This window comes from Dipteris shenzhenensis, chromosome 31, assembly GCF_047967505.1.
Source record: "Dipteris shenzhenensis isolate YYH24624 ecotype China chromosome 31, Dip_SZ_1.0, whole genome shotgun sequence".
Classification (NCBI taxonomy): domain Eukaryota; kingdom Viridiplantae; phylum Streptophyta; class Polypodiopsida; order Gleicheniales; family Dipteridaceae; genus Dipteris; species Dipteris shenzhenensis.
The window spans coordinates 37,418,015-37,437,881 of NC_141626.1; the positions used below are offsets into that span (position 1 = coordinate 37,418,015).

The window sequence follows — 19,867 nt, forward strand, 5'->3', positions numbered from 1 at the left end:
GTCGTCGGAAGACCCTCTGTGCCTCATGTGTAGGCATGTGACCTAATGCATGTTCCCGTGTGAGGTGTGCTCTGGCCGCCCTACACTCATCATCAACCATGAGTTCTGTGGCATCTTCCCCTCACGTGCCTGTCTGGGTCGGGTCGTAGGGAAGGATCTACTGGTAGCATCTCGTATAACGGTAACAAGTGTGTCTGAGGCCTAAGTCAGATCCAAGTCTCCACCATCTCCGAGTAAGTCAGAGAGCTCTCTAGCCAAATGACTGGTGTAGACCAGATCGAGGGCTCGATCAAAATGAACCTGGGTGCATGGCTGTCTCTGAGGGCACCGATCCATGTGAGGTATAACAGCTGATATACTGAATGCCAAATATGTGTGATCAGCTCCAAGTGGGGGTGGAGGCACCGTGAAGTCAGATATCCTCGATGTGAAGGCTAGTGAGACGAGGAGATAGTCTATTGTACTTGTCCCCCCTCCGTGTGGAAAGCATGTGAGTCCTCCTAATGATGGCCATCGCTGGAGACCGTTATATCAAATCATGTATCACGCCTAGATCAAGTAACTGTCTCCCGTATACAGTCACATTCAAGGCATCTGCGGAATGTCTCAATATCCCCATTTCGGTGGTATCTAGCTCTAGAATCATGTGAGGGTCCCTCTCATGTGTGAAATCTAGTAGCCCCACCTATAGATCCATTGTACGTGCATTGAAGTCCCCTAGAAGAAGAATGTCCCCAATTCTAGAGAACTCAATGATGTCGTCATGGATCATCTCAAATGGGTTATGTCTGTCTGTCGTGACCTCAGCTGCATAAGGGAAACCATCTGGAGGAAAGTAACATACTGCTATGTAAAGTGCACGGCCCCTGGTGACTGTAATCGTATCCACATGTATCGTGCATGCTCCTCTCTCTGTACTATGGATATGCATGGTCAGAGATGTGCTCTGAATAGGACAGCTACCCCTCCTAATCTATTACGCTCCTCAATAGATCTCTGATTATTTCTCGTCAGCTCACGGGCTAATTCTACTGTCTGTTCCTTCATTCGAATCGCACGCAATCACAGGCGTTGGCATCACGAATATCCTCCCAGCCTATCTCATGCATCTCATACTCACAAAGATACGTAACTTTATTTCCTTCATGCCTATCCACAAGCCCTCAGTTCCCTGAATGGTTCCCCCTACCACATGTCATCATTTTAGACCTTTAGCTTGGTACACCATTTACCCCTCTCTTGGGGCACAATTAAAACAATTGCCCCTTGGCATTTTTACACATTTAGGTGCACTTAGGCCTTAGCACTCAGAACCACCTAGTCGATGCCAATACACCCTCACCTAGGACCTTGGCAGTTACTTCCCTTGACCATTTTATTTACGCACATAAAATATTACAGAAGTCGGTCATCTAAGAGAAAATGCCCACCGATCTTTCCGAGGTCATGCTATCTCGGCTAGAGCATAACATAATCCACGGACTCCGTTCCCTCTCTGGGTTTCTTTCCTATGGGTCGACTCCCATGTGTAGCCCACCACATCAGGCAGCCCTCTCTCTGGGCTCTCATGTGTCTCTGTGTAAAAATAACATCTCGGTCACTGTATGTCTCTAGGAACCCCCTTGGATTGGACCAAAGCGTGCCATTGCAGTTCCATACAGCCATGCGTAGCTGTCCTAAGTCTCTTCCTCCATCCGATAGACACCGTCATTTATTGTCTTTCACTATCTCCTTGCCCTTCCTGTCACGGCTGGCATTGCTTACTTCTCCACTTGTCCCCTCTTTGCTGTCATTTCTGCTCACTTCTCCACTTGTCCCCTCTTTGCTGTCATTTCTGTCCCGAATAATGATTTTTCCATCTCGGTACACAGCCCACTTTCCTTCTTGTCTCGCAGCCATAACCTTGACCATGCCCTCTCTTCTGTGTTCTTGCTGTAGTAGTGTTAGGTCATCATCTAGAAAGATTCTAGTCCCCTTCAATCGTGCCCTCACCTCTAGGAGATTGGATCTGTCTGTGGCTGTCCTCATTTTGATAACCATAGGTCTCTTGGGCATGTCTTCTTTCCCAACGCGCCAGGCTGAATTGCATGTGAGATTTATCTCCATTTCTCAAATAAAGCTTTTGCATCCCCCATTGGAGTGTCTCCTACATCTAACCCTCGGACTAGTACATTCAATGCTTTGCTATGCCGTCTCTTTTCCTCCTTTAGGGTTTCAGAAATTAGCTCCCTCTTGGGGGCTGTTGTACGCTTTTTTACCACGTCCTTCCACGCTAGCATGTCAGCCTTCCCCTTTGTGATTTGCTGTGTAATTGCAGCGTGTTTTCCACTAACATTGGCCTGTAGTGCCTTCATTTCCTTCCTTAGTTGGGCATTTTCAGATTTCAGCTCAATGATGAGTTTATCATTCTCCCCCGATGATCCTGCATGGTTCTCCTTTTGCTTCTCTAATTTCTTGACTTGTTCCCGGAGTGAATTCAGCTCATCATGGATAGATGATTGAATCTCCCCTTCTTCCATTGTATGCCTTGATTTCAGTGACTCATTTTCCTCTTGAAGCTTTTGGAGGTGTTCTTGTAATTCGTGTATTTTTGAGGCATTCAGGTCTATTTCAGCCTGCATATTCCCTATGGATGTTTGCATTTCAGTGTGCCATTTGCTCATCTGGAGCTCATTTTCTGCTTCATAGTTTTTGCCTTGTATTTCCCAATCAGCATATATGGATCCCTTCTTTTGTAGTGATTCAATATCACTCTCAAGCATTTTGACAACCTCCTTTATTGCATTCATGCATCCTTTCGTATTCGCATCTGAAATGTTTTGCCCCTTGGCCCAAATGGCATTGATCTTTCTGTCTCTTTCCCCTCGTGTCTTTCTGTCCGGGCTTTCCATGATGTATATACTTCTTCACGTGAATCAAATCAAATCAAATTAAATAAGATGAATGAATCAGTCGAATCAGATTGAAGGAGGGGGGGGCGGGGGGCTTCCTGGTGATGCAATCGGTGGCGCTGTGGTGCTGCTGTCGGTGGCACTGTGGTGGTGGTGTTGGCGCTGCTGTGGGTGGCGCTGCTGCTGCTCAGTGGCACTGGCGTTACTGCTAGCGCTGCTGCTGGCGGCGCAAGGCAGCTGTCTTGAGAAGCTACTAGCAGCTGCTAGCAGCAGAACCGGCGCAACAGCCCAAGTGGCACATGCAGGTGGCGCAGCCCCAGCGGGGGGGGAGGAGCAGTGGGGGAGAGAGAGAGAGATGGACGAACCCTTCAAGACCATATCTTGCAGCTTTATATTTGCCTAGAATTGTTTCAGTCCATTGTCTTATACCTTCCTAAGCTTGCTACAACAATCTCTCGCAATGTGGCCTAGGTTGCCAAAATTATGGCATGCAACTTGCTCTTCGCTAGTGACTTTTGTCAAGCATTAGACCCTTGAGATTATTGGATTTGCTTGGGCAAAGAGCCACTATGCTATGTTTTGTTTGAGGCTTCTTGCCTTTGAATTGCATACCATGCATCTTGGCTACTTCTGCACCTTCAGCATAGTCATCCCTACACCCTTCCATCAATCCTCTTCTTGGATCAAGAGGTTGATCAACTCATAGGACTTGATAGATGAGGCTCTAGCAATCAACTACTCTATTGGAAGCCTTCAAATGAAAGGTGTAAGCTCCAGAGGATACCCTTCACAAATTCCATATTTTCCATGTCAAAGCCATTCTACACCAATCAATAAGGAGTGTCTAAGGCTGAAAATGTTGCTCATCAATCTGCCAAGAGATGGGAGTGCTCCTGCATAATGCTCTTAAGCTGCTATGATTTCTCATCTTCATGAAGGCCCTTCCATTCTATAGGCACTCGATGTAGATATTTTTGTGAAAATGCAATCTCTAAAGCCCATGATTGCTTTTAGAATGTCAAGGATGTGGCCCTTTGTGAGAAAAACAACTCACTGAACTGCAGACTTCAACGTAGGCAGCCATGCCAAATGCCCATGACATGATCAGCATATAAAAGGAGGCAGGCATTGGTTACATCCCTTCAGCTCAGTAGTCTTACACTTATACAGATACATGTCGTTTGCTGTATAACAATGGCCCTGCAAATTGAACTGCCACAATACGTGTTGAATCATCTATGCACGTATTGAAAGCGCAGGTTTGTGGTATACTTTTGCACTACTTTGCACAACACAAATGCAAAAGAAATTCACTAACACGCCCCCCCTTCCGCCCCCCCAAAAAAGAATATGGGTATACCCTTTTGAACAAGAACCTTTCAATCTGTTATTCATTCTATTAAAATGGTAGGGGTAATCCACACGCATTTATAGTTTGTCCACGTATCACATCGGAAAAAACAATGCACATGCATATATTTTAAAGGTATCCAGATCAAGGAAAGTGACTTTAACTCATCAAATTAGGAAATTGTTTCGACAACTTGAAGGACACCCAATTAGATTGAAGATACCTTAAGTCTGAAGCAGACCAACGCGCTTACCTTTAGGGTCATGTAATCACGGCTTAAAATGTAACGACCACCTCTAGCAAATTTAATATCGGAAATAGATGCAATAATCTCTGTGAAAAAGGACCGTGACCCAGGAGTTTCCAGCTCCTCAAATCTGGAATCTCAGTAAAAAAACTAGGTTAGATAGAACTAGACAATATAAAACGGTATACATTGTCCAAAACCAAGGAAAGAAATATTGATTGTTTTGAAGAAAGGGGGACAAAAAGATTTAGCAAATTGAGACTCTTACAGCTTTGCATGTCTATCACATAAAGCTGCCTGCCGCATATCTAATAGGCGAACAGTACCTTTAGAGCTGCTATATGCTAAAGTATTGCACTGAGTTGGGTGAAATTCTGCAGATGTTATCACCTCTGAAAACAAGAAACCAAACAAGCCAGACCAAAGGTGAATTCCCAGACATTCTGTCCAACCCTTCAAAGGCCAATCCAAATTGTAGCAGAACTGGAAAGAACAATCAAGCCAAGTAGAACAGTTAGGACCAAGAAGCTCCTGAATATTTGATATATGCAACTGTATACCAACACACACTGACATGTGTGTGCACACCCCTACGTGCGTGCATGAGTGCGTGAGAGAGAGAGTGAAAGAAAGAAAGAAAGTTTATTAAAGTTTTCTGAAGACCGATGGGTCTGTGATACAATGAGCAAAAGGTTGGAGCTACTAAGCGAGCATCCTAACCCATGCTAGAGAAAACTGTATAGACATAGTCAATTATATTATCATACATGTCACCCTAGTCATAAAACATCCCTGGCGTCATCATCCCCATGGAAGATGCAGTCTGATCAAACATCAAGATACATGGACTACGTAGTGTAGGCAAGAAGCCCGTGATAGATCAATGTCTGCTATCTGGATGAGTGGACCGTCGTGCCCTCCTGGTAGCTATCCGACACCTGACAAGCCCTGCAGTAACCTCGATCAGCCATATCCCAAGTTTGAAAATGGAAGAAATATTGGTGAGTGTGGTCTGTGCATATGTCCTCTATCGAGGGTGCCGCATCTCGATCTCGGGATCACTGCCTCTCCTGCTATCTGGCCGGGGAGGCAACATGCTCCGACTGGAAGAACTCTGCAATCACACTCTGGGATGGACCGGGTAAGCCCTCCCGCTCCTGTCCCCGTGATCTGATGAGATGCTCCCTATGTTGGACCGCCTCGTGAATGAAAGCAACCAAGCATCTCTGATCTTGATATAAGGGAAGTCTAGAGAGGCCCTCAAATCCATCTCTGAAAAGGCAGTGGTATCGTCCACGGATCTCATAGTAGACTGGGCAATGAAAGACAAAGTGCTCCTCTGATTCCACGTCGTGCCGATCACATTGTGTGTGGATACGACTCTCTCTGAGGATCCCATCCGCTCGCCCACTCTCGATACGGAGTCGGTGCAATGACACACGGAACTGTCCAATGGCAATCCTAAGTGAGTGTGGTAGGTGAATCTCGGTGAATCCTGGTGGGATAATGAAACTCTCCTCAAAAATGTGCAGGCAATGGTCTCGATAGAAACTGAGCTTCATAAGAAGCTTTGTCTGTGCCAACCAGATCCTAAATGTATGTAGCTGTAAGAGATCCTCCCTGATGATCCAGTTGAACTCATTGCCCCGAAACGGGACAAACGGGGCATCAATGCTGTACTGAAAGGATGGCAGCCTGTTTATATGAAAACCCAGTCTCTCAAATCATCTACATGTGTGCGCATACCAGCATCTCTGATCACCCTAAGCTGCCAATGCCATAGAGGATGCTAATGCCAACCAAGGTAGCTTGTGTTGCCCTGCAGTACACGAGCCATATCATCACACGCGGTATAGATAAGTGAGTCTGAAATGCCGCATCTAAGAGCAATGGAGAATCCCCGAACTCAGCCTGAATAATCTAATGAGAAACAGATGGCTTGCTGCGGATCATCCGTGACAACAAGAGAACCTGTAATCACTCCACTTGAGTCCACTCTGTGTCGGATAGATCTGGCCCCCAACAAGTGCAGCCGTACATGCCCATGGGTCGGACCAAGGAGTCAACAAAGAGAACCTTGGTCCATAGGTCCTGAAAATGTGAATGGAAGCATTGTCTCTCCAGTCGGGCAAGGGAAGCATATCCTCTACTCAGACGGGCCTACATCGCCAGCCTCATCGTGAAGATAGGTCCAGACTCCAAAGAATTGAACCCCTAGGTAAGTGTATGATGAGACAATCTCAACTCGTGCCCCGTCAAATGTGAATTGCTCTCTGTATGCGGCTGCCCTAGAGATGTTGAAGATCATAACCTTGGTTTTACCCAAGTTGACCTTCAAATCATGGGACTAACAAAATGCTAGTAGTGCATCTAGATGTCTCTAGAGCCCTCAGCAAGCGACGATAAGAGCACCACATCATCAGCATACAATAGAATCTGGAGCATGTAGCCGGCGGGAGAGCAACCACCTCCTCCTAGGGTCCTCATAAAAGACTAAGCTAGGCTATATAAAGGCCAAACAAGGTCGATGAAAGTGCGCAACCTTGTTTGACCCCAATGGTACTCATGATCTCATCTGTCCATCCCCCCCCCCTTCGAACTCTGCCGGGAACCCTCTCGTAATTAGCACCTAAGTGGGAAGCTCGCTAGGGGCTAACCAAGCCCTCATGAGTGTAGCTATGTAAGATCCTCAGGCTCTCTATCCATTTGCATGTACAGGCATAGCAACACCTCTGATCGCCCTTAGCTTAATGTAGGGCAAGCCATGGTAACTTGCACGGCCTGAGGTCGAGGAACCATAATCCCTCACACAGTGAAGGTATGTGATCACCTAGTATGCTCCATCAAGCTAGAATGGGGGATCCCAAACTCAGCCAAAATGATCTAATATGGAACTAACGGCTTACCACAGATCATCCATTACAACAAGAGAACCAAGAGCCTCTCCACTCGAGCCCAATGCATACATTCCCACTGGGTGAACCAAGGAGTTAGAGAGAAGACACTTGGTCCGAGGTTCCTATAAATGAGAGTGAAAGCACTGCAACACAAGCCTAGCAAGTGCAATGTGTCCTCTGCTTACTAAGGCTTGCATTGTTGGTCTCATCATGAAAATCAAAGCAGAGAAAAGAACTCCAAAATATGTGTAGGATGCGATGACCTCCACCAGTAATCCATCCACGGTGAACTATGCTCTATGCATGGCGCTTCCCTTGATGTCTTGAAGATCATAACCTTGGTTTTACCAAGGTTGACCTTCAAATCATGTCTTGCAAAAAATATGGAGTGCATTCAAGTGTCGTCAGAGGTCCCGAGCTGAAGAAGGGAGTAAGACCACATCGTCTCCATAGAGGAGAATCTGAATCAAGGAGCATGCGAGAGAGGACCCTGCCCCTCCTAGTGTTCCAATGAAGGTCTCAAGCTTGTCGATGTAGAAGCCAAACAGAGTTGGCGATAGTGGACACCCCTGTCTGACCCAAATAGTACTCTTGATTTTCCTATCCACCCTATGAGCATCCAAACCTACCTGAGACCCTCTCATAAAGCGCCATGAGTGCCTGAATGATCTCCTTGATGTACCCCAAATCCTGCAAGCATCTTATGGCATCTCTTGGCACTATGTCAAAAGCCTTGTGAAAATCCACAAAGCAGTAATAAATCCTATGTCCCCATGCTCTGACCTCCTCAACGACTCCTCAGAGTGTGAGCATGTAATCTAGAGTCACATTATCAACATAGAATCATGCCTGTCCATCAGCTTTGAGTCCCTAGACCTCTGCATACTGGCTAATCTGTGTATCGAGCACTGACCCGTAGATCTTGGACATGGCATGCATCATAATAGTCCTATAGTTCTTCGAGCTTATGGGATTCCTAGCCTTGTGAATGGGGGTAATGATGTTAAGGGTCCAAGTATGGGGGAAACTGGTGCAAACCGCGTCATTGATCGGGGTACTTAATTTATATGCAATGTATTTAGTATGTAGTCCCTCATGATCTTTGGCTTGGCCATTATATAGCTTCAGAGCAATGAGTTTGACGTTACCAGTGGTGAACAATGCGCAAGAAGTGGGCGGGAAGCTGTGAGAGGTCAGGTGGTGGCTAGGAGGGAATGCCGTATAGTGTGCATGCTTAAGACCCAAGAGGTCCATCAGACAAGTATTAGGTGCCAACCAGAGAACCACGAGAGGGTAGAAGACCTTCGATCACCCCCATAAGCATACATTAGAAACCCCTCGCTAGCCACGCAAGTATCACACGCCAAGTGGAGTGACGAGTCTCATGCATCCAATCACGTAGTACCAGCCATCTCATGTTGCCAATGAGCTCACAAGTGTAACACTGCTCTAAGCCTTAGCCTTAACTCAGTTCTAAATCAACCTCCCAATGATGGGTTCTCTCCAACATTCCCCCCCAGAAGCCAAATGGGGGAGGAAAACAATCCGAGAGGTCTCAACCAACTACTAACATTGCCGCAAATAAGCAAAAGGAAAAACTGAACCAACACAATTCAAGAAAAGCGTCAAAACAAGCACCATAGGAATTGAACCAACATAATTCAAGACAAGTGCCAATAGAAGCACCATAAGAATAAAATGCCTAATCTCATCCATGATTGCAGCATATTGAGCATGTTCATTCAAAGTTGAATCATATACCACATAGGCTTTGCTTTTCGAACTTTTAAACTGCTCATCCCTTTGTAGATCCAACAATGCTCCTCCATGTGGCCCGACTTGCTGCAGTAGCCACAACCCCGCTAATTTTTCCTTGAGCTTTTCTTATCTTCTATTGTATAGGTTGGCTCACCATTTGGCTGCAAGGTTTATTATTTTCTTTCCTCAATGAGTAACAATGACACAGCACCCAGAAAATCCAGGTCATCATCCGTCCTCAAAATTCTAACAGTTTTTGAATATTGGGGAGGTAGACTTGCATGCAAAATCGCTTTCTTATCATCTTCATCAATTTTGAACCGAGGACGTGAAATTGTTTAAGGAATGCATGCATACGATTGAGATAAGTGCATAAGCTCTCACTTTCACCCATCTGAAGTTTAAACAATTCCTACTTCAAAGCTGCTTTGGAGCGCTTCATCCAACACCAAAAAGAGCTAAAATTACCCTCCGTAGTAGTCTTTGTAACATCAAGATGGTGGAAGTAATCTATCCCCAATGCGCATTCCCAGCAGTCCAATGGCCTTTTCGTTCCTTTGGTGCCATGTTGCAACCTTGTCTGCACCTTGGTGGTTCTTGGAATTTGGGCTTCTTATCAATTCCAGTGACAAGCCCTAGTGCTTGATTTGGCCACACGGCCAAATCTCCCAGAACCTGGTGATTTGAAAGAAGCACCAAGGGGGGGAGGTGGGATAGTGAGGTCATGTACCCGTGACCTCACTATCCAACCGTCCAATTTATCATTTGGCCAAAACCAATAACCTAGTAGAAAAGAACCAAAGGCATTGCACCACAAGCATAAACATTCCCCACTTTAATCAACTTGAACAACAATGACAAATTCACCTACAAGCATTCTGAATAGCACGGATAACATCTCCAGCAATCACCTAAATCTTTACCCAAAGTTTGACTTCATCACTTTTCCCAAAAAAATTTGTCTTGTGGTTTTCCCGAAGTTACTATTCATAACTCTACTAAATACTTTGTCTTGTCTTAAAAGATGCTTGCATGCTCTAGCAAAGTGAAAGTCTACAACCGTATTTTTCAAGAAGACTAACATTTCGTATTCGAAACAAATCAAAAGAGCTTTGTCCATGAAAGGGCCATCAAGAGGTTGTGAATTAAATAGATTTTTGCAATTTCAATGCAGCAAATCTACCTGTAAGGTCTTCCATGTTTGTAGGTTTGATGTCCACGATATTGAAACTTTGATCACTAACTTCCAAATTCCATAAATTTATCCTCAAATCATCAGCCGAAATGTAAGTCTCTCCATCACTACAACCACCACTCAAGCAACACATACAATAAGATTTGTTTCTACAACAGATCAAGTATCTAACATTTTGTTGGTAGATATTGTCAAAGTTCCTTTTACAACCGAAATTTTGCAATTGGTGCTCAAAGGACATTGTACACATGACTTTGGAATCGGAATAATTGTAAACATGACTGCTGGACCAATCATCAACAACATCAAAGGCAAGTCAGCATGCATAGTTGTCATGCATATGAAACACACTAGAAGCTTTTAAAGACAAGAATATGAAGTAAGAAATGCATGGCTTTTTAATTTTAAAAGGATGCATGTTTCACACAAGCAAGCATGTTTAGAAAAAGATTTTTCTTCATGGCGACACATGCAGCTGCAAAGATGGGACTACCAAAGGTGACATGATATACCTTGAGGCCATTTTCTAGACTATTGAAGGAACTCATGGGGGGGGGAAAGAATCCTGGGGCATCAAATGGAGGCCTGAACAAGTAGCATGTTTGTTCCATATAATGTTCGTATTCAAAAAGCACGATGAACAAATTAGATGTGGCTCAAACTCCAAAAGTTATGTTTGAATTGCTCAAAGGGATTGCAGTGTGCTACTTTCCTCAAGCTAAGTCAAATTAAGGACATGCTTTAAGGAAATTTCCATGTCCACAAAGATGCTTTCATCACTTATCAAATGATCAATGATACATACAATTTGGAGGATTCTTCCAAAAACTGTACCTAAAATCGCAAAGTTGATAATTGTCTCTTAGCTCTTGAGCTATGGGAGATTGTGGATGGCACAAAAACAAATCCAAAGACAACTGCTACAAGAAAAAGCAAACTTGGTGAAAAGGTAGAAAAAGGTGATCAATCTCACAATACAAGAGCATGCTATTTCTCAAGATGAAGTAGTAGCCACTTTGATGCTACTTGGAAAATCTTGAGAGACTTGTATGCAACATAGAATACACCTTGTGTTCTTGCAGTTCTTGCTTTAAAGAATAAGCTTTCTCCCGAGAGACTGAGGACATTGCTTAATTTACTTCAAATATCAAGGAGATCCAGAATGAGCTTTCTAAAATTATATAAATTTGGATTAGTCTAGATTGTACTTGATAGGCTGAATCATTCTCTCCAATCTTATGTGAGCAGCGCGGGAGAAACTCCCATCTTTTAAGGAGTTGGCTAGCTATTGTTCTACATCAAGAAAATAGCAAATATCTTCACTTAGGACTAAGCAAGACCATTTGGAGCACTTAAAGTTAGTTTTTGAGTTGCTCAAGCAGCATAAGTTATATGCTAAACAATCTAGGTCTGTCTTCTTTGTAAAGAAGTCAAGTATGTATCTGGGTCACATTTTCTCTAAGAAAGGGATACATGTGGATCCTGATAAAGTTAAAGAATTTCTTGAGTGGCCAAGCCTCACTATCTTCGACGAGCTTCAAATATTCCTTGGTCTTTTTGGTTTCTACCAAAGATTTATCAAAGATTATCCTAAGGTTTCGATGCATATAATAGATCAGCTTAAGAGAAAGCGAAGCACCTTTATTTGGACTAGACAGCTGAATGAAGTTTTCAGCTTATTAAATAGTCAATAGCAACTGCCCCAGTTGTTAGAGTGGTTGACCCTAATGAGCCTTTCATACTTGAAACTAATGCAAGTGGTAAGGGCTGTGGGTGTTGTTTTGAACTAGCATGGACGACCGTTGCTTTTGAAAGCAAGAAACTAGACCCTAGCTCAAAACGATTTCTCAAAATATGAGAAAGAACACTATGCTATCATCCATGCTTTGAAAACTAGAGGCACTATTTGTACGATGCTAAGTTCAAGATTCTCGTTTATCACAAGAGTAGCAAATGGTTATGGAATCAGCCCAAGTTAAAAGGCCAAAAGGCTGGGTGGGCTGAATAAACGCGGAAGTTTAATATTCAGTTAAGATATCATAAAGGAAAGTATGATTCGGTAGCCGATGCATTGAATCAGATGCCTATATAAATGAGCTGAGTTTTTCTCAGCTTCATAATGAATTCCTAGAATCCTTGAAGAGTAGATGTACTTTTACTCTAAAATCTAGAAAGTGGTTAGTGAAAGGGTCCCAATGGAGGTTTCAAATCCAAACCATTGGGGCCTTCAACCAAGGAACATGAAGGCCCCCGGAATGTATTGTTTTGCCTCCAAATATGATTTCTCCTGTGGGAGTTTCAACTATTGATATATATACCTTTGTAAGACTAGAATAAGTCCAATCATACAAATTTAGATTTTTTGTTGTTCTAAAGATCAAAAATCTACACAGAAAATAAGTCCAATCATACAAATTTAGATTTTTTGTTGTGAGAGTTTCAACTATTGATGATCACCATTCTATAGTTTAAATATCAATATTTGGCATTATTGTACAAGCACACAAAGGTTAGTGGAAGTGGTAATGCCTTCCAAGATGAACTAAATGCGCCTATTCTTGGCGAAACACCTGTAGTTGCTGCTGAGCAAGGATAGAAAATGGAAAAAGTAGATAGTTACCTACTCATAAAGTGTCATGATAGTTTGAGTGTAGGATGTCCGAGGATTTTAAAGACTTCTACTCTTTTGAAACGGCAGTTCTTTTAACATGGTATGAATAAGAACTTCCAAGACTATGTTGTTAAGTACTAGAAGTGCCAAGTTAATGTGAGAAGTGCAGCGGATCTGGATAGAAATGAGAGAGAGAGAGAGAGAGAGAGAGAGAGAGACATACACACACACACACACACTTTTTTTTGTGAGAAGAATATTTTATTGCTGTGAAATAATTACATTCATAGGTACCCCAAAAGCGGAGTGACTACTACTCAGCCGAAAATCTCAGTATAAGCTATATATAGATCATGATCAAACAAATGAGTCTGAAAGCAATCATAAAACGATTGCCGCAGAGATCGTTTGAAAAAAACAAAAGATGGAAAAGTAGGATCACCAAAGACTCTATGATTTCTGTCCATCCATAGAGTCCAAAGTGCCCAGTAGCACGCGCGCACACACACACACACAAAGCAAACCTCACATGCACCAAACTGAGAAGGAGAGGAGAAAACACAAGAGACTGCAAGGGATCTCAGGACAAAACCCCTATATGGTGGGAAAAACCTCTGCTGTATAGATAGGCACAAGTGCTCCACAAGAGATGCAAAACAAGTGTGGCAGGGGACCCTATATATAGGCAGTTCATCCCCCTCTAGTAGGCTGGTCTGTGCGCCGACCCCTGCTGTAGGTGGGCCGATTCCTACAGTAGGTGGGCCGACCCCCCTTGCTCTCACTCAAAGTAGGAACCTCGTTCCAAACAAGTCAAACGGGCATTGCTAAAAAAACACTTTGATACAATTGTTAGGAGCAATGTGATAAACATCAAGAACTTAAGAAGCAAAGTGAATAAAATACACAACACAAAAAGCGTACAAAATGAAAGATAGAGAGATATGATATACATGGTTCACCCAGTGTTGGGGTACATCTAAAGAGAAATAGCCAGTCCTGTGGTTTTCTTATCCAGCAAGTGAGAAGATACAAGTATATCCACTGCTCTCCTACTATTTGAGCCACACCCTTATCTTTCACACCCCTATTTGTGCACTTTTTGATGTGACATCTAATCCTATCTACTCTCTTACCTCCTTCGTGCTACCTGCTCCCTACGCTCTCTCACCTTCTCTCCTCCCTACTCTCACTTTCTCTCTCTCTACCCCTCATCCTTCCCTCTCTCCTCCCCCTTTCTTTTCCGGTCCCTTTTGCTATTCTATCCCCCTTCCTCCAAATCTGCTCTACCTCCTTTTCTACACCACACCAAGGCAAGGGGAGGTCAGCCTTGTAGAGCCCTCAGCTGGGGGGGGTGTGGCAGGGGGTCAGCCCCTATAGGTTGTGTGTCAGTCCCTATTTCTAGGGCTGAGGTGGTCGGCCCACATAGGGCAGGAGGGGAGCCCTTCAATAAGGCTGTGCGTAGGTCCCCATAGGGTAGTAAAGGGTCCCTCCACATTTCCCACCTAAGAGGCCTCTAAAGGTCCTCTAAATTGCCCTTTTTTCCCCTTCATTACAGCCATCCCTTCCCATAGAATTTTTCCCTCAAAATTTCGCAGCGTGGCTGTCCAAAAAAGTGCAGCAAATAGCAACTACTAATCGGCCCAGTAGGAGAAAGGGCTGCCCAAAAAGGTACAGCAACTACTAATCAGCCCGATAGGAGATAGGGGTGGTCCTCGACAATGCTTTCTGGCTGCCATGAATTCTCATCCTCAGGGAGTCCCCGCCACTTGATAAGATACTCTATGTACACCTTGTTGCGAAGTACATGGTCTCTAAAACCCACGATGTGCTCTGGAACATAGAGATGTGGCCCTCCTCATCCATAGGTGGCAACTCAGGAAGGACATGGTCATGCTGTCCCACATGTGGTTTCAGCAAAGAAACATGGAAAACATCATGGATCTTGGAGGTAATGGGTAGCTCCAACTAATATGCTACCTCTCCAACCTTGTGGATGTGATCCTGTAAGGACCGTAATACCTATGAGCAAGCTTTGTGTTGGTATTACCTTTCAGCGAGGCATAATGATTCTTATGGAGAGTGCAAATGCACATAATCACCACCCTCTTTGAAGGACAAATATCTCCTACGTTCATCTGCATATTTCTTCTGCTCAGCTTGGGCTTCTTGTATGTTCTTTTTGCCGACTGCAAAGGGGCATCCATATAAAGCCCCTGTAGAAGGAAGCAAGACCAAAGAATCCTCTCAACTGCGAGGGATTTTGTAGCTCTGGCCAATCTTTGATACATTTCCCCTTTGCGGGATCCACCCGAATGCCATGTCTACTCACAATATGCCCCACGTACTCAACCTCCTTTGCCATAAAAGTGCATTTACAGGCTTTTGCATAAAGCTTATGCATTCTCAAAATTTCCAGCACCTACTTCACACGCTTAATGTGCTCGTGTCTATCCTTGCTGTAAATGAGGATATCATCAAAGAAAACTAGCACGCATCTGAAAAGAAGTTGCTGCAATATCTTGTTCATCAGCGCCTCGAAGGTGGCTGGTGCATTAGTCAATCCAAAAGGCATCACCTTGAATTCATACAAGCCCCATTCCGTGCGAAAGGCTGTCTTGTGCTCATCTCCTTTCACCCTAATTTGATGGTAACCAGACCTCGAATCTATCTTCATGAAAAACTGAGCAGCCTTGAGTTCATCCAATAGGTCATCTATCTTGGGAATTGGAAACTTGTTCTTGATAGTGGCCTTGTTTAGATCCCTGTAATCAATGCACAAGCGCTACAATCCATTTTTCTTCTGAGGAGGCAAAAGGAGAAGTGCTATGAGAGATGAAGTTCTTCTCAAGCAATTCCCGCACCTGTACGGCCACTTCCTCTAGCTCATGCCCTGTGAGTTTGTCCTTGACATCCTTGGCAGCATAATTCATGTGTGCGTTACCACCAGAAGTGCGGGCATCATCACGCTTGAGGTTCACAACATCAAAGAAAGACATCTCCAGTTTGATGGCCTCAGGTAGGGCCTTATATGAATGCAAGGAATCTGCCAGCTCTCATCAAAAGTGGCATGCTGCCCACCACTAACCCCCTGTTGCGTAGTAGCTACTGCCATCTGATGCACTGGCTGCGTCTGGCTATATGTGCTCACTGGCAGAGTGATAGGTGCATGAACCCCTGGCTGGGTCTCTCTACCAAATGCATTTCTCCAAAATGATGGTACGCCAAAGGGCTGAGAAAAGGACCGACCTCTCTCCTAGGGGTGTGGGCTGCCATATAAACCAAAACCAACTCCAAGCATACTTGCTGGTGCAGTGAAAGGAGCACTAACCGGATGCATACCAATAGGTCCGCCCAAAAGAGACGGCTCAGCTTGCATGGATGCAGAAAACTGAGCCAAAAGATGGCTTGACATCCTGCAAGAAGGTGCATCATCTAAGTCCAAATAATCCCCATGCTGGGATACATGCAACGGTCCAGAAGACTGATGCTCATAGGCACGGCGGGCATCTGCCATAAAACCCTTGCGTAGAGCAAAAATAACATCCTGGCTATCTGAGTGGTCCCCTTGCTGGGGTGCAGGCTGCTTGCCCTTGTCCTGCATGGCCTTTTGCCAATCTACTGCTCAAGCTACTGTTCCATTTAGGCAAGAGCCGTATCCTGCGTAGCCATGGCCGTGCTAAGCTGCTGGTTGAACTCTTGTCCCATCTCGAGGAAAGCACCCTGGAGCATAGAAGCAAGGGTATCCAAAAACTCTGTCTGCGCTGCCTACGCTTCTCGAGATGCAGGGGAGAGAAGGGATCTCTATACCACTAGTGGATGCACCCACTGTGGAAGGCAATTGCTCATGCTAAGTAGCCTCATCACTATCATGCAATGTATCTTGAGGGGCACGCTTGGGTGGCATGGTGGCTGTCTGAGAGAGAGAAGCTCGAATGCAAGCAATGAAATGGACTCAGAGAAGTAGACAGCAAAACCATGCTGTAATGAGTACCTGATATAGTGTGTAGAGCAACTAAAAAGTCCAATGGCGAAGCTCGAGAGGACAATCGATGAAGAGGCTTCAAAATGGAGTCGAAATGACTCCGAACGGGGTTGTGAAAGGCCCCTAAAAGAGGCTGGAATTTTGACTTTTTTCCCCCTTTTTTTTTTTCTGCGTGTGGGGGGGCCCCTATGTCACCTAGGACTGTTAGGACAGCACTAACCTAAGACCTCTATGACAGGTTGTACACTGACTTAGTCTAACCTAACCCAATAGCATAACCCTGGTTAGCACTAACCTAGCCTACCCCAACTAACTAAACCTAAACCTAAACCGCTAACTAAACCCAACCTAACTAACCTTGATTAGACTAACCTGGGAGTTAATTAAGGTAATTGTAAGGTTTTTTTTTTTTTGCAGGGCATAGCTACGGGCAACGACGGCGAGGGCATGGCATGAGTGTGGCGACAAGCGGCAGCCGCATGAGGGCTTGGCAAAAAACGGCGACGATGAGGGCTTGGCGACGGCGAAGGTTTGGTGGGGTACCATAATCCACCTCGTACAACTAGTACAGCAATCCAACTGGTACAACTCATCGTGGCTCAAGGTCATGCCTGAAAGCCTACCTCGATCAAAGATTCCTTCGCCTGTCCGACAAGTCCCGTTGCCACATACAAGCAAGCAATCCTCCATTTGGAACCAGAAAACCTGCTCGCAGCACATCCTGCCTCGTGCTACTAGAAGTTGGAACAAATCACGCGGTGGCTGTAGAATCGTCCTTCTGCTCACTAGTCCCTCCACTGATCCTTTGAGGACCCTACCACCAATAATGACCCTTTCCGGCCACAACAGTGATAAGAGAAATCGAGGGACTATGAGTGACCACTAGAATAGCTCTTCAACACACAAACATTATAAAAGCATCCCAGATGAGCCCATAAGCTATATATTTCATCAACCTCTCAATCGCTAGCAACATCCCACACTCTCTATACTCGTGAAGTGTGGCTTGTACTCAACATCATCTCCACCAATTCCTGCTTTTTGTAATGAAGGTGGGAAAAAGATGGATTTTAAGGGGGAAATAGATGGGAGAATAGTAGGGGAAATGTGGGAACTGTGGGGGACTATATAAGTCAACCCAAAAGGATTGTAAGGGGCTATTGATTTGACGTCTAATCCACTTCCCCTTGCTTCCTTCATCACTTGTGTACTTCCAGTCTTGTTCTCTCTACTTCCCTCCCCTATTCCTTCTCTATCTCCCCCTGCCTTCCGTGGCTTTCTCTCACTTCCCCATTCACCTTCACTACATTGGTATCAGAGCACGAATCTGGCACCTCTTGCTTCCATTCCGATTCATAAATCAGTCTGTTCGTCGTGCTAAAAGAGGTCGTCGCTAGTTTTTTGTGACTGGCCGCAACCAGCTTCTACACTATAGTATCGTTCACTTGTGGGCGGACATCTTGATGGAAGGATGGATTCCTTCGGCCTGGTTCACGAACGCCTAAGCAATGCTACCCGTCAGAGCTGGCTACCACAATGGGAGCATAGAACTGTCCGACCAAAGCAATTCCACGTTGATTGATATCCGGATGCTCCTACGTCTGGTTTTAGACTACGTCGCTTGGCAGCTTCCGACCTGCTCAGGACACGGTACCTTTCCTTACACCCTTTCGTGCAGACATGCAACCTAGGACGTGCAGACGTGCTCGAAGCCCACGCCATGAGCTAGCCGTCGCGACAGTCCCCCGTTGCCTTCAATGATCCTGTCCTCGACGTATATCCATCTGCCTCTGTCGATCGATTCGTTGTCCTCCTCCTCCTCCCGAGATTTTTTCATCTGTCCATCTGCCTCCGTCGACAACTGACCCGTCGTCCTCCTCCCATGACTTGTCGCCGCGCCGCATTTCTGCTCAACCCGCTAGGTCACCGCCTCGCCGCTGCTGCCGGCCTTTCTTTTCCTTATCTACCTTAGACCTTAGTCTAAGGTCTTAACTAGGGTTAGTCCAGGTCACGTTAGGTTAGTAGGTATGGTTAGCTAAGATTTAGTTAGTTTGGGTCTAGGTTAGGTTAGTGCTAACTAAGGTTAAAGGTTGGGTTAGGTTGGCCTAAGACACTGTCCTAACAGTCCTAAAGGTCTTGAGCTGTACTATTTATTTTTATATTTTTTTTTAAAAAAAACCTCTTTTAGGGTACTCCTACAGCCCTATTCTGGGCCTTTCTTAGCCACCTTCGTGGCTCATTTTGAGCCCCGTTTCCAGCCTCTTCACCGAGCTTTCTTCGAACCTCTTCAACGACTGCTACTGACACCTCTCCAGCCTCTACATCGAGCCTTCGACACTTGGCACATTTTCCTCGTGTCACTCATGGCACCCAGGCGTGCACCCCGGTCGGATGAGTCATCTCAGCACGGTGACGATGTTGCTCAGCAGGAGCAGATGCCGGTCACAGAGGGTGCATCTCCTTCACAGCCAGTTTCTGCTATGCCTACCGACACACAGTTTCTAGATGCATTGGCCTCGATGCTTCAGGGGGCTTTTCAGCAGATGGGTCAGCAGTTGGGGCAGCAGCTCACCACTGCTATGGCTATGCACGATACAGCTATCACCCAGATGGGTAAGAACATTGGGCAACAGATCACTACCGCCGTCAGTATGCACGATAAGGGTAAGCAGCCCGCACCCCAGCACGGGGATCAGTCGGATAGCCAGGGTGATTTTCCTGACCCACACAAGGGATTTATGGCTGATGGCCGTCGCACTTATGATGTTGGTTCTATGCATGCACCCCAGCATGGGGATTATGTTGATTCTGGTGATGCCTTGCCCGTGCCGCCAAGCACTTCTCTTATTGATTCCAGGCCTCCATTTGGCTCGCATATTTCATTGGCTCGTCCATTTTGGGCCGGCCCATTGGCACATTTTTGCCAACGGCGAGC

At 45.2% G+C, this 19,867-nt stretch overlaps 1 protein-coding gene across 3 annotated transcripts in view; it reads right to left on the reverse strand.

The window, feature by feature from the left end:
• The window catches only part of LOC147881414 (serine/threonine protein phosphatase 2A 55 kDa regulatory subunit B beta isoform-like), a 67,426-nt gene that overhangs the window by 21,487 nt on the left and 26,072 nt on the right, over positions 1 to 19,867 (reverse strand). For all 3 annotated transcript variants that reach the window (XM_087370085.1, XM_087370086.1, XM_087370084.1), the window contains exons 7-9: positions 10,328 to 10,446; positions 4,758 to 4,881; positions 4,496 to 4,619 (exon numbers count right to left, since the gene is read on the reverse strand). In XM_087370085.1, the coding sequence (XP_087226211.1) occupies positions 4,496 to 4,619; positions 4,758 to 4,881; positions 10,328 to 10,446 (367 nt within the window). The remainder of the gene's footprint in view (positions 1 to 4,495; positions 4,620 to 4,757; positions 4,882 to 10,327; positions 10,447 to 19,867) is intronic.